Raw genomic sequence first — 15,061 nt, forward strand, 5'->3', positions numbered from 1 at the left:
CCCCCCCCCCCGCCCCCCCCCCCCGCGGGCGCTGGAGAAGGGAGAGGGAGAGGGAGAAGGGAGATGGAGAGGGGGAGGGGGAGGGGGAGGGGGAGGGAAAGAGACAGAGAAGACAGGCAAGCTTAGCTTCTTCTGGATGACCCAACACTGCACCCTAGCAGTTAAAGCAGTAGCTGGCATATACATACAGCAGGTAGTCCATAAACAAACATTTGTTAAATAAAGTAATAGAACTAGAAGTGGATAATTAAAGTACTGGAACACCTCTCCTCAAAGAACAGAACAAGAAAAAAAATGCAGCCTTGCCACTTTAAAACAATATTGCACCAATTTTGTTTTCTAAGCACAAAAGAGATGAGCTTTGACACAATCTTAAGCCTGTAACTGACAACAATATTATACATGATAGTGCCCTCTAGTTTAAACAGGACACAGTGAAGAGCAGATGTCCACTACGCACAAGAGTCAGTCATCAGGGGCACTGAACAGCTGAGAAATGGAGAGCTGAGGAAGATAGGCGTCTCATTCTGCCTGACACCTAAGAGGGACCTGGAGCTTTGGCCATATATTCCAAGCACTGGTAACCTCCAGTCTTTATCTAATCATAACTTCAATGGCATAAGAATATTTGGAGACTCTGGTATAAGGATGTGAAGGCACTTTATGATAACGAAATCCTGTGAAAAGTTACATGATTATGCATAGACAAATTTCCACATGTGAACATGTGGGAAATAAGGGCAATGAATGAGGTCTCTAATTCCTTGATGCATGTACATAAAGGTCTCAATATTTTACTATAGTAACATAAACTGTCTCCACTGGAGGAAGCCTGGCAAGGGTACATGCCTAATACAGTTAAAAAATTACTGTCAATTCAGAATTATTTAGATTAAATAAAAAAAGTATACAAGACAGTGATCTGCCGGGCAGTGGTGGCGCACGCCTTTAATCCCACCACTTGGGAGGCAGAGGCAGGTGGATTTCTGAGTTCGAGGCCAGCCTGGTCTACAGAGTGAGTTCCAGGACAGCCAGGGCTACAGGGCAGTGATGTAAATGGCTTATTAAGCTCTTCAAAATTTATGTACGCTGATATTTTCCCCCATTATTCCATTCTGACACTGGGTAAGAAATATAAATGTCAATCTGATTTTAAAGAGCTCCTTGTAGCCTAAAGCTCACTTCAGAGCACTCAATGTTAGTGCCCACTCTCGTTAACTACGTTAGGGTCTCCTCAGAAGACAAGAAATCACAGAACTAGGAAATGGGAATTAGGGCAGCCTTTATGTGTACCATTTAAGGGAAATCATTACTTCTGTATGATCATTTTTCTTCTAGGCACAGTAGATCCCTAAATTACACACAGAGCTTCTAATACATAAAGTATGGTATCTTGACAGACCTGGGCCAAAGCCTGCAAGGGGGTGATCAGACTGCTGTGCTGGATCTGGATGTCAGGAAGGTCACCATGACGATAACGTCTATACAGAACAACCTGGGCATCCTGCTTCGTTTTTAACTCACTCTTGATATCCTATAATAACCACAAGCAAAGAATGAAAATTGAGATTTCATGTAAGAAAATCAAGTATGCCAAGTGTGTTGGTGCATGCTTAGGAAACAAAGAGGGACAGATAGTAGTTCAAAGTCATCCTTGGCTACATAGCAAGTTTGAGGATAGCTTGAGCTACCTTGCCTTAAAACCAACCAAAGAAAAAAACCAACCAACCAACCATTCAACCAAACAGAAGAAAAGCAAGCATGTATGCAAAATGAAACTGCTAGAACACCTTTAGTACAAAGTAATAATGTTATTTATACTACAATTTGGTCAGTATGAGAAAAGGCCATAACTGAAAAATCCGAATCTGAATATCCACAAAACTTATAAATCTGAGAGCTAAGTTCCTTTCCAATACTGCACATAGCAAGCTTTGTGTAAAGGTCCACAGCAATGCCCACTCTCTCACACAGGTATTCCTCGGTCATTACAAACCTCTTCCTTTCCTGGTATGTTTTCAGCTTTCCCCTCATCAGTGGTTCCAATATCAGTATTCTCTCCAGAGACGCTTTCCATAGATGTGTTCATAGTTTAATTCCAATAGGATACTTTCTAATCTCAGCTTCTCTTTCGGTGTGTCACATATTAGACTTGGATTCATGATCATCTCTTCATGGCTAGCATTTACTATGATGTCTGATACTAAATATCATGCTTCAGACACATTTATACAAAGAATGCAAATACAAACATGTGAACTTCTAATGTTGAATTATCAATATGCTGTTCCTAAGAAGTGGCCAGCATCTTTACTTCTAAATGTCTGTTTCACTGATAGTAGACTGATCTATGTTTCAATATACTGCCATATTTATAATTTCTTGTTTGTTTGTAGACAGGGCCTTAAACTTGCCATCCTGGCTCTTTCTTTCACCTGGTATCATGAACATCTTTTATGCCCATTAATGTTAGGAGATACCTATGCAGCACTGCTCTTGTAATTCTGTAGACCAATATTAGTCAGAACTTATTTCCTTAGTATACTGTCTGTGAGGCAAGATAAGTATCAAATTCTTGAAGAAGATACAAACCTTTTCTAGTTTTTGTTCCATGAGGCCCTTTTTGGCATACAACAAATTCAGTTTTTCTCGGTCTTTTAAAAATCTTCTGCGTAATCTCAGAGTGTCTGCCTGGTTGTGAGTGCCTGAAGAATATAAAGCAGGTTTGCTAACTCAGGGTCAATTATACAACATATGCAGTTGACTTTGATTCTTTCCCAGGATCCCAAAAGTGAAAATGTGGGTTTATTTCTACTTTTATATTGTAATTTAATGATTTGTTAAGGACACAAACCAGTAAGAACAGCAGAAAGGGCAGTGGAGCAATTCTGAATTCTAAAGAATATGAGAGTTATAACTGTCTCAGGAAGCCCCAATTAAGTGGCAGACAAAGCATGGACCTGGTGCAGTTGCAGCTGAATGTTAATGGTCTGCAGAGACCAGCACCCCCGGGGGAGGAAGCAAGGACATTAGATCTGAAGGCAGTGTGAGGTGGAAAGGCCAGTCCAGCAAAGAGTGCCAAGAGGACTCTGAATCCTGCAGTTTCCTTTCTCTAGTAGTGTCTAAAGAATAATCAAAAAGGTGGAATATTAGGTCCATGAAAGGTCTGCTGAATGAGGAGAGGGTCTCCATACCATGGTCAGGAAGGAAGCTGGAAAGAGAAAGTCTATAAGAAACTTAAGACAAAATATTGGCTGGCAAGATGACTGAATGGTAAAGGGGCTTATTGCCACCCCTAATGACTCGAGTTTGATGCCCTCAGACTCATATAATGGACAGAATAGATTTCTGAAGTTGTTCTTTGACCTAGAACCATGGCACTGAGTGTAAGCATATTCTCTCTTTGTCTCTGTCTGTCTCTCTCTGTCTGTCTCTCTCTGTCTGTCTCTCTCTTTCTGTCTCTCTCTCTCTCTGTCTCTCTCTGTCTCTCTCTCTCTCTCTCTCACACACACACACACACCCCACATGCAAAAAAGTAACAGTTTATTTTTTTTTAAGAAGACAAAATATTTATGTTGGGAAAATACCAATGTATAATTCAGGGAAATTTGGATAAACGTGAAGATCTAAGCATGTAAGCCAAATTGATTATCAATGTCCAGGAAAAAATAAAAGGATAAAAATGATCGTATAAATCCCAAGAATGATTTTGTCAAAGTAAGAGAACTGAGGACAGATACTGAGACATCATTCATTACACAGAGGATGGGACCTTAGGCCATGACCAGGTAGGTATAAATGTGTCACAGAGGGCAAGGACAACAGACAAACCTCAAATGTCAGTCATGTGAAGCCAAAAGGTAATGAGCAACGATGTAGGAGAAAGCAGCAGTGACAATCATGGCTTGAGGCTACAGGGACAGCGTAAGAGTGCTTGCCACACTCTTCTAGAGGACCTGAGCTCAATTCCCCACACCTGTAACTCTAGCTCCAAGAGATACAATACCCACTTCTGAGTTTTGTAACGAGCTATCTTCTCCCCAGCCCTTTCAGTGCTGAGTCTGGAGGCCTACCAGGCTTTCTGCCGTTTAGGTATCACACTGGCTTTGAAATGAGTCCATCCCTACCTACTTACCATCAAGCTGCTAAGGCCCAAAAAGTGTTTCTGGACTTGTCTGCCAGTTCATCGTATACTACTTGCTCTCATATAGTTTCTTTGAGAAGGTCAGAATCCTCATGATTAATCTATTCCACTCATCAAGTGGTAGCTTCCTTAAGTGTACCTTGCTTTCTTTCTTTTACAGGATTCTTTACAATTCCCCATGTTTCCCAGGACATCAATACAGCTGGACCACACAGAACTGTCAGCATGAATTCTGCCCTCCACAAACTTTGCTCAACTAATTTTGAGTTCCTTCCATTCAACAAAAATATCACTTTCCTTTCTATCTTCATCCTTTTTTTCATTTCTCTTCCTGCATTCCCAGGCTTCCAGGCTCTTCTCAAATACCCTTCCTCTATCTAGTCTTTCCAAATGCTCGTTCCATACATACTCTGTCTGGATTTAAAATTTCAACCCTGACACTGGCTTACAAATTCTATCCCATTTACTGCTTTATCTACTCCAAATGTTCTCCAAAATTCACTAAATAAATGGACCTATCACACACTTAAAAGTTCTTGAAGGACACCAAAAAAAAATGTATCCAACATGGTAGGTGTCCAGACAATAATTACTGAATTAAATTTTCATGATTTCGTTAGTTTTCAAGAAAAAGTAGCCAGACAGAAATCCACTTTCCCCATCTAAGCATTTGCATAAGGGAGCAGTGCATTTGAAACACGGTCCAGCCATTTACTTACCACTTTTCACTTGGTTATCCACCTCATCACCAGGAAGGCCCAGATTCTTTGTCCCAAAGTCAGGTCCTACTGACTTCCAGGATATTTTCTGTGACTTTTCACTCCTCTTGTGGGAAAATAGCAAGGAAGAAGACAAGGACTCTGAAGAGAAGACTGTGTGATCTGCCAGTAGGTCAATGCTGCTCCCCGTTAGCCAATCAAATGAGCTCCTTTCAACTATAACACATAGGACAAGAACACTGAGGATGCTGCTACCATGCAGCACTGCCACTCAGTGTAGCAAAATCTGCTGGCAAGTAGGGTACTGGACCTCTGCAATTACCTGTGATACTGGGCTGAGGCCAAGGGCATTCAATGTATAACCCAACGCAGACCAGGCACCTGAGCCTCAGGACTCTCTAGCAGCAATAATCAATCCCAGGAATAGCATTTTATGCTTATAGTCAGTGTCGAAGAATTTCCATTGTGACTATTTAAATTAGTTCTACTTTCATAAACAACTGAATGGGAAACTAATTATGTAAAGGAAACTGCTGAAGTGTTTATACAAAACAACTAAGTGGGTTAGAGAGGTGGCTCAGTTTTAATAAGAAACTTGCTGACCCTGTAGAGGACCTGGCTTCAGCTCTCAGCAGCCACATGTTAGTTTACAAAACATCTGTAACTACAATTTCCAATTTCAGGGGATCAAGCCCTCCTTTAGCCTCTGCTGGCACCAGGCATATACATGTAGGCAAAATACTCAAACACATAAAATAAAAATGAATCTTAAGATCTTTTACTCTGAGCTTTATATTTTATATATCAAAACAAACAAAAAAAAAAACAACCCACTTGGAAAAGAAGAGTTTTATAAACTACTGACATTACCAAATGAATCTGGTTAATGCTATCTTGCTCTTGAGATAAGAAACTTTAAATATGACACGTTAAATAGTTTTACGTCAAAGCAAGCATGCCTAGCTACAATCAGATTTTTGAAAAATAATCCTTTTCTCCCACTTAAACAATGTAGGAAAACAAAAAGTAACTTTTACCACCTCAACCATTTTAAAATGCATGATCCACTAGCATTAAGTCCATTCCATCAACACTATCCAGAACCCTTTCTTCTTATAAAAGTGAGGCTCTGTAACTATTTACCTCTACTATTCACCTCCACCCAAACCCTGACAACTGTAGCTTTCTACAAAGCATGAGACTACTCTGAAAACCTCCATTTTTTCCTCCTTTGACTGACACATCTTCCTTATAGCCTTTGTGACTTATGTTATCACTTTATTTCTCTTACAAAAAAAAAAATTCTATGTTCTTACAACAGAAGTTGTTTGTCAAAGGCTTTGTCATGTGTTACCTGAAGTTTGTGTTGGAGTGAAATCATACTGCTGTTGGGTGGCCCGCAGTTGTCCAGGCTTCTGCCTTCGGTCTGAAAGGGACCCTTCTTGGGTTTGGGTATGGAGAGTACTTGGAGAGGCCTGGGTCTCAATAAACATCGGAGTAAGAACAGTACTACGAAAACGCCAGTCAGGATCTATAGTATATTCCTATAGAAATAAAAGTTTCATAGACCATGATGTTCCTTCTGTAGTGACACAGAAATATTTCCATGCTTGTCTAGCATGAGTGAGGCTCTAAGTTCAATTTCAAGCACGCGAAAATAAGGAATAAAATCCAATAGTACCATTAGCGTATCTACTGTCACTCCAAGAAAAACTAAGACAGAACCCGTGTTTACTTTATTTTTTTATTTTTAAAATTCTTTTTGTTTTTTTGAGACAGGGTTTCTCTATGTAGCCTTGGCTGTCCTAGAATTCATTCTGTAGACTAGGCAGGTCACAAATTCAGAGATCTGTCTGCCTCTGCCTCCCAATTGCCGGGATCAAAGGTGTGTGCCACCACTGCCCAGTCCCTTCTTTCTTTTTTGAGATGGGTAGCCCTAGTCTGGCTTTTAACTCTATATAACCAAGAATAATAACCTTCAACTTCTGACTCTTCTGCTTCTAACTCCCAAGTATATGCACCGTCATCCCCAGTTTCCATGTTGCTGTGAACTGAATCCAAGACATCTTATATCCCAGACAGACACCAACTCAGTTACATCTACAGCCACTAAAGGATCTTCTCTCTATGTTCCTGTCTGATCTAGAACTATGCAGACCAGGCTGGCCTCAAACTCACAAAGATACACCTGTCTCTGCCTCCCAGGTTCTGGTATTGAAAGGCATACATGACCATGCTCAGTCAGGGGAACCTTTTAAAACAAATACTTACTTTAAAAGTAGAAAAAATAATCACAATGAAGAGACTCCATTTTCCTTACTCCTACGTTCTATATGATAAGGCCGATGCCATACTTGGCAATGCCAATCAGGCCACAATAAAACTACTATATTCATATCACTCAGCTTACCAAAGTGCTAAAAATCTGTATATATTTTATCTTCAGGCTATGTGTATAAGCTATAAATGAAATATAAATGAATTTTGTTATTTATGCTTGTATTCTCTTCTTAAGGTATCTCATTATGACTACTCATCAAATAACCTTTGTTTTCTTGTTAGAAGTTTCTTTTGCAGCATAAAGAGACTGTTACAGAAATCCACAAATGGTCAGAAATGCAGACATCTGACCATGGGATATCCAATTCTAACTGATACATCTATAAGGCCACCCCTTTACCTAAGACTTAGGAAATGGAAGAAGGGCCAGAAAGACTGTAAGAACCAGAAGACCAGGACTTCTACTTTAAGATTGTGTACTATATGGAAGCATCACCCGTAAAGAAAAGCTGATGGCCTATTATCTGAGGTAGGAAATAGGAGGTGGGATTCTGGTAAGGAGATTTGCCCCAAATTCTGAGGAGAGACACATGAAATTGAGAAGAGGTACAGCCATGTGGCACTCATAGAATAGAATGAATAGACTAACTAAGTTATGAGCTCGTCAGAGAATAAGCTCATGGCCTGGGCATTCATGCATAAATAATTAAGTCTCAGAGTCATTATTTTGGGAACTGGGGTATAGGTGGAAAAGCCTGTGCGTTATGATTTATACAGACACACATACACACACACACACACACACACACACACACACGAAAGTGAGTAGTCCAAGTGGAGTCTGAGAGGATTAAGAGTGTGAAACACCCAGGGGAAAGGAGGCACATGACCCTATCTTAAGAAAGGCATATGTGCATATTTCAAGAAATTCAGTAGATAATATTAAAAGGCATTCATCAACAACACAGGAAACACATAATAGTCACCATGATTAGAAGGACAGCACTTTACCTGAAATTTGCATTCTGACAGAGGATGCTCAAAAATGGGGTTTAGATAATCTGGACTCATCCTGGTCATTTCAAGCAGAAAACTTGTTGCTAAACTTAAAAAGTGGACTTCTATCTTGGGAGAATATAAAGAATTTAATGCCAGCAATCGGTCCAATGTATTGGATGGTAATCTGGTTTCATGGCTCCAGAAATTCCGAATAATTAGTCTGAAAAGTGAAGGGAAAAATATGGGTAGATAGCACCAAATGAAAGGAAACACTGCTCATAGTGTCATGTGGGGACTTCCTAGCTTTTCATCCACAGAAATCTTGGTCAAAGGGAAACTACATAAAAATATGAGTAAGAATAACCAGATGTTCTGAAAGACAAATATTCCCAAACTGTAGCATATATGACAAACTGGATATCGGTCTGACTATCCCCTGGAGACGGTACAACAATAAGCATATAGTACTAACAATTCTAAAAATCAAAATCTCTTAACAAATATTAGTAGCTGTAGCTCACTCACTAGGAGAGTGCTTGCCTAGTATGAAAGTCTCTGGTTTAGATGCCCAGAATCAAAATCAAATTTTATAAAATCCTTCACTGCTTTGTTTAAACAGTTCACTGTAAAAATTACTGTTATAATGTATTCAAAACTTAATTCAAAATCAAGTTAAGACTGGGAATATGGGTCAGTTATTGCATTGCTAGCCAGACAAATCTGAGGTTCTAGGTTCAATCTTCGGTACTGTCCAAAAACAAAAACAAAACATGTTGGACTTTTCAACAGACAAATACTTAAGAAATTTAAATATAAATTGTTAAAAGTTCAATGAATTTAAATTTGAAGCAGGAGAAAAATAAATATGTCAAATCATATTAAAAACTTTGTCCTTTGTAATATAGTTGCCATTTGATAAGACGTTCACATAACTGAGTTAAGACATTTTAGAGATCAAATGTGGAGATCATCTCTCCACACAGAATAAACATTATGGTTTCCTCCTAATGCTACAGTGTTCAACCTTGACATGTATAATATGATTTTAACTATTTGTATTAAATGAGAAACAGAACAGTTGCTTCAACTTGAAAATCTTTAACTAATTCACTGCATAAGTACTTTGTCCTAACTCTTTCCATGAGTTTTATTTTGAAATAATCTGTCAGAATTTTAAAATCTTATTCCTCATACAGTAATTTAAAACACATTTCGCTAAGGATTAGAAAATGCAGGAAGCAGAGAGAATAATGATATCACAGTAAACACTTTTAAGCTAGTGTAGAAAGCAATAACCTAATCCTGATCTAATTTATTCCAGAAGTACACACTGGAGTCCAAGGTTCTCATCAATTAGTCCTTGAATCAGTACATCTTTTGCCAGTTTAAATATTTCCTGGGAGTCTTCATCCATTTGACTCTCTGGATCTCTGTTTGAGAAAATAACAAAATATTAGCATTCTGCTTTACTCTAACAGTACGTACTAAAGTAGGTGGGCTTGCATGCGACTGATGGCCAAGACAGTTTGGTAGAGCTGCTAAAGGTGTGAGATCAGGATAGACATTCCTTCTGTGCCCTGAGTCCTGTCACCTCTATAGGCACCTGAGGGATGACACTGCCAGGGAGATGTCTCTCTTAAAAGGTTTACTATGAAGAAAAGTTTATAAGAGGGCACTCGTATACTTAAAAAAGCCCAACAGATTGTGTGTGTGTGTGTGTGTGTGTGTGTGTGTAGTTAGAGACTACATCAGGAGCAAGTAGAAAGGGAGGACCAAAACCTGAGATTATCTTTTGATCTCTGTGTGCAGAGGCACATGCCTGTGATTAATTACACTAGCACACACACCCCATGCATATACACACACAAGACTTTTTTTAAAAAATCATGTAAAATGCAATGAATGGCTAACCTGTAATTGTCGTGAATCCACATGAGAATATTATACATTTGTTCTCTACATGTTGGAGAAGGATGGGAAACAAATTCCACAACAGGATTCAGAAGTTCTCGGAGTTCTGTTGGTTTTAATTTTGCCACCATCTTATAAACTATATCCAAACACACCTTTTGTCTTTCATCATCTCTATAATAAAGAAGATTTTTGGTAACACATAAATTTAACAATGATTATTATCGTACTTACAAAGTATGAAAAGCAACATTTTCATTGTGTTCTAAAGTTTCAAAAGTTGCTACAATTTATAACACTACATTTCAAGTCTATTTAGTGTAAGAGTAATGAAAATGTGGCACATATATAAACACATGCACAATAGAGTTTTATTCAGTTACAAAGAAAAATGAAACCAGGAAAATGGATGGAGAGTATTATATACTAAGGTATCAGGAAGCATCACTGATCAAGAGTAGAAAGAATTTAAGAGCCAAAGGAAAGGGAAGTATGCTGTGAAATGCTGTCTTCGGGATGTGAGATGACCACTGCACATATGCTCTCACAAAAGCTATGGTCACCTGAACAGGACTGAACCTATTAACATTCTATCACTTTTGATGGGAGCTCATGACACTCCACCCTACTGAAAAGCTATTGGTAGTTAACAGTTGCTGGGGAGAGAAATCTTTTTTCCTCACTGTTGTGGCCACTTTTTTAAGGTATCCATAATCCAGTGAATAACCCCATATCCATGTACATACAAGTTACATTCAATGGACAATTAAAAAAGGGAAAGAAAGAGAGAGATGACAGAGAGAGAGAGAGAGAGAGAGAGAAAGAGAGAGAAGAAAGTCCAAGTAGGGAGGTGTGTTGGCAGGAATGGCAGTGGGAAGGATGACAACAGAGTTGTTGGAAGTGATTCTTATAAAAAGACATTACATACAGGTATGTGTGCAAAACTGTTAAAGAAGACATAAAAATTAATTTAAAAAAGGAATCATAAAAAACTATCATGTACAACTGAATAACCCTCCTACTAAAATAGTCAACCAGGAAGAAACTGTCATATGGAACCAAGGAAGAATATAATGTAAAAAATAAAAATATGAAGTAATTAATAATCAATGGGATGGTTAAAGAAATCATTTAAAACATCACATCCAAAAATTCCAGGGTCACATAACATCATGGCTAAAACGTACTGAATTTTTAAAGCGCTGGAAAGAGAAAAGCAGACTAGTTTATTCATAGAAATGTTAATTTCTTAGTTTTAACAATCATGATTGTGATTACTATGATCAGAAGAACAGGTGAAGGATATATGGGAATTTTGTATAAATTCTTTTAACTTTTTTGTAACTATAAGATTATTTCAAATAAAGCTCATTTAAAGAAACTGATGGTGAAAGACAAGGTAAGCTAAAATTATGAAGGACTTAGGTGAGAACACTTTCAGGTGCCGCCTAGTCTGTGAGACAGTCATCTAAGTGTGCTCCGAGTCCTAAATATCTGAAAGGTCTCCTGATCCTGAGAGCAGTCAGCTTTCAGCAAGTACTGAAAGAGAGTAGTACTGAGAGAGAAATTCATTCTTTGTCATCAGTACATTACATACTTACCAGTATTTTATCACCATGAAAGTGTTATATACACAAAGTTCACAAATATAAAAAGACAGAGAAATAAGGGACCAACTGCTTTATCTTAAAATTACTTTCTAATCATTGAAACTTTGAAAAGAAGTGAACAATTTTAACATAAGAAGGTTCCTGCCTGTCAAAATAGGTAGAAAACAGAAAGCCATGCATAAATCTAAAGACAGCCCGAAGTACACATTACAGCAGTGTTCTCCATTTGTATGAGATATAATACTCAAGGATGGGACTGGATGTCCTATCCGAAGCTCCAGAAACAGAGGGGCTGGGATAGGATCTCATTTCTCTCCTACAATCTCACCACTTTTGCCTCTTGTGTTGAAATTTCAAGTATCTATCTTGAACACCCGAAGTGGTTCATAGTTAAATGAGATATATGAGCAAGAGACTATTTTGTGACTTTGTTGTATTCTAGACAGTTAGGCCTAATACTCACTTACCTATGTCTCATGACTTGAAAAAAGTCCTTACTTTTCAACTGTAAATATAGGCCTGTGATCTCCTCTGCTCGACAAAGTACCACTTCCAGACAAAGTGTCTTCATTACTCCATGAAATTTTGGCAGCAGAAAGAACAAAGCATTCAAGAACCTGGGTAGGTAGAGAAGTTCTTTTGATGGCTGCTGATATACTCCCTCACCTCCTACCCATGTCCCATGCCTCCTGCCATTGTCCCTTACCTGTCAGCAAGAGGAGGGAAGCCCTTCACTATTTTGTTTAAGCATACAATAAATTTGTCTTCCATAATATTCTGATGTTGCTTCAGTTGTTTTACAACCAGTTCACATACCAACTCTGCTATCACCTGAAAAATTAAGTTTCCTTTCAAACACATAAAAGTAGAACACTATATTAAGTGCTAAAACCAAAATTTATTTAATTATTTAGGTTAATCCAAGGAACAAGTCCAAGGTTATGAGCGTCACCAAGGTTCACATTCAAGTGATGAAACTGAGTGCTAGGAACGGCCACCGGTTTGTAGCAGCCACTAGACAGTCACAAGTTTCCCAGGCCTCGACTGCTACAGAGAGTGAGCAAGGCCATACCTTGGGCACTGTGTTATGATCCAATGCCCTGTGCTTCCTTCTGACATAGAAACATTGCAAGTAAGTCCTCTCAGAAGATATAAATTTTTTTGTATTTTTTTAATTGGATATTTTATTTACAGTTCAGATGTTATCCCCTTACCCCATCCCCATCCTCCCCACCTCCGCCCAGGAACCCCCATATCCCATCGCCCTTCCTCCTGGTTCTCTGTGGATGTGCCCCTACCTATTTCCCCCCCACTCCCACCTCTCCATCCTTGAATTTCCCCACACACAGCATCCAGCCTTCATGGGACCAAGGAATTCCTCTCCCACCTATGCTCAACAGGGCCATCCTCACTTACATATACAGCTGGAGGAATGGATCCATTCCTAAGTGCTCCCAGGCTGGTGGTTTAGACCCTGGGAGCTGTGGTTGGTTGGTATTGTTGCTTTCCTCATGGGGCCACAAACCCTTTCAGCTCCAACAGTCTTCACTCTAATTCCTCCATTGGGAACCCCATGATCAGTTCAATGGCTAGTTGTAAGCATCTGCCTTTGAACATGTCAAACTCTGGTAAACCTCTAAGGACACAACTATATCAGGCTCCTGTCAGTATGCACTTCCTGACTTCCACATCAGCATTTACCTTTGGTGACTGCACATGGGATGGATACCCAGGTGGAATGGTCTCCAGACGACCCCTCCTTCAGTTTCTGTCCCACACTTTGTCTACATATTTGATCCCTTGAGTATTTTGTTACTCCTTCTAAGAAAGACCAAAGCGCCCCCCACTTGGTCTTCCTTCTTCATGACCTACATATGGTCTGTGAGTTGACTCTTGGGTATTTCAAGCTTCTGGGCTAATATCCAATAATTAGTGAGTGAAAATCATGTGTGTTCTTTCGTGATTGGGTACCTAACTCAGGATGATATTTTCTAGTTCCATCCATTTACATAAGAATTTCTCAAATTCATTGTTTTTATAGCTGAGTAATACTCCATTGTGTAAATGTACCACATTTTTTGTATCAACATTCCTCAGTTGAAGGACATCTGGGATCTTTCCAGCTTCTGGCTATTATAAATAAGGCTGCTATGAACATAGTGGAGCATATGTCCTTGTTATATGTTAGAGCATCTTCTGGGTATATGCCCAGGAGTGGTATATAGCTGGGTCCTCAGGTAATGCTATGTCTAATTTTCTGAGGAACCGCCACACTGATTTCCAGAGTGGTTGTACCAGCTTGCAATCCCACCAACAATGGAGTTAGTGTTCCTCTTTCTCCACATCCTCACCAGCATCTACTATCACCTGAGCTTTTGATCTTAGCCATTCTGACTGGTATGATGTGGAATTTCAGGGTTGTTTTGATTTGCATTTCCCTGATGACTAAGGATGCTGAACATTTAATCTAACCAAGCAAGTGAAAGATCGTATGATAAGAACTTCAAGTCCCTGAAGAAAGAAATCGAAGAAGATCTCAGAAGATGGAAAGATCTCCCATGCTCATGGATTGGCAGGATTAATATAATAAAAATGGCCATCTTGTCAAAAGCAATCTACAGATTCAATGCAATCTCCATTAAAATCACATCCCAATTCTTCACAGAGTTAGAAAAAGAAATTCTCAGATGCATTTGGAATAACAAAAAACCCAGGATAGTGAAAACTATTCTCAACAATAAAAGAACTTCTGGAGGAATCACCATCCCTGACCTCAAGCTGTACTACAGAGTAATAGTGATAAAAACTACATGTATTGGTACAGAGATAGGCAGGAAAATCAATGGAATAGAATTAAAGACCCAGAAATGAACCCACACACCTATGGTCACTTGATCTTTGACAAAGGAGCTGAAACTGTCCAGTGGAAAAAGGACAGCATTTTAAACAAATGGTGCTGGTTCAACTGGAGGACAACATGTAGAAGAATGAAAATTGATCCATTCTTATCCCCTTGTACAAAGCTCAAGTCCAAGTGGATAAAGGACCTCCACATAAAACCAGATACACTGAAACTAATAAAAGAGAAAGTGGGGAAGAGCCTCGAATACTTGGGCACAGGGAAAAAGTTCCTGAACAGAACACCCATGGCTTATGTTCTAAGATCAAGAATTGACAAATGGGACTTCATAAAATTGCAAAAATTCTGTAAGGTAAAGGACACTGTCAATAGGACAAAACGACAACCAACAAATTGGGAAAAGATCTTTACCAATCCTTCATCTGATAGAGGGCTAATATCCAATATATACGAAGAACTCAAGAAATTAGATTCCAGACAACCAAATAACCCTATTACAAATTGGGGTATAGAGCTTAACAAAGAATTCTCAACTGAG

At 39.0% G+C, this 15,061-nt stretch overlaps 1 protein-coding gene across 1 annotated transcript in view; it reads right to left on the reverse strand.

The window, feature by feature from the left end:
* Positions 1 to 15,061, reverse strand: part of Prkdc (protein kinase, DNA-activated, catalytic subunit) — a 199,243-nt gene that overhangs the window by 77,160 nt on the left and 107,022 nt on the right. Inside the window, exons 53-61 of the mRNA XM_028778260.1 lie at positions 12,370 to 12,494; positions 12,131 to 12,280; positions 10,054 to 10,227; positions 9,474 to 9,572; positions 8,155 to 8,362; positions 6,218 to 6,407; positions 4,864 to 5,079; positions 2,593 to 2,705; positions 1,403 to 1,534 (exon numbers count right to left, since the gene is read on the reverse strand). Coding sequence (XP_028634093.1) covers positions 1,403 to 1,534; positions 2,593 to 2,705; positions 4,864 to 5,079; positions 6,218 to 6,407; positions 8,155 to 8,362; positions 9,474 to 9,572; positions 10,054 to 10,227; positions 12,131 to 12,280; positions 12,370 to 12,494 — 1,407 coding nt within the window. The remainder of the gene's footprint in view (positions 1 to 1,402; positions 1,535 to 2,592; positions 2,706 to 4,863; positions 5,080 to 6,217; positions 6,408 to 8,154; positions 8,363 to 9,473; positions 9,573 to 10,053; positions 10,228 to 12,130; positions 12,281 to 12,369; positions 12,495 to 15,061) is intronic.

The sequence above is a fragment of the Grammomys surdaster genome, unplaced genomic scaffold (genome assembly GCF_004785775.1).
Source record: "Grammomys surdaster isolate TR1022 unplaced genomic scaffold, NIH_TR_1.0 331, whole genome shotgun sequence".
Lineage (NCBI taxonomy): Eukaryota > Metazoa > Chordata > Mammalia > Rodentia > Muridae > Grammomys > Grammomys surdaster.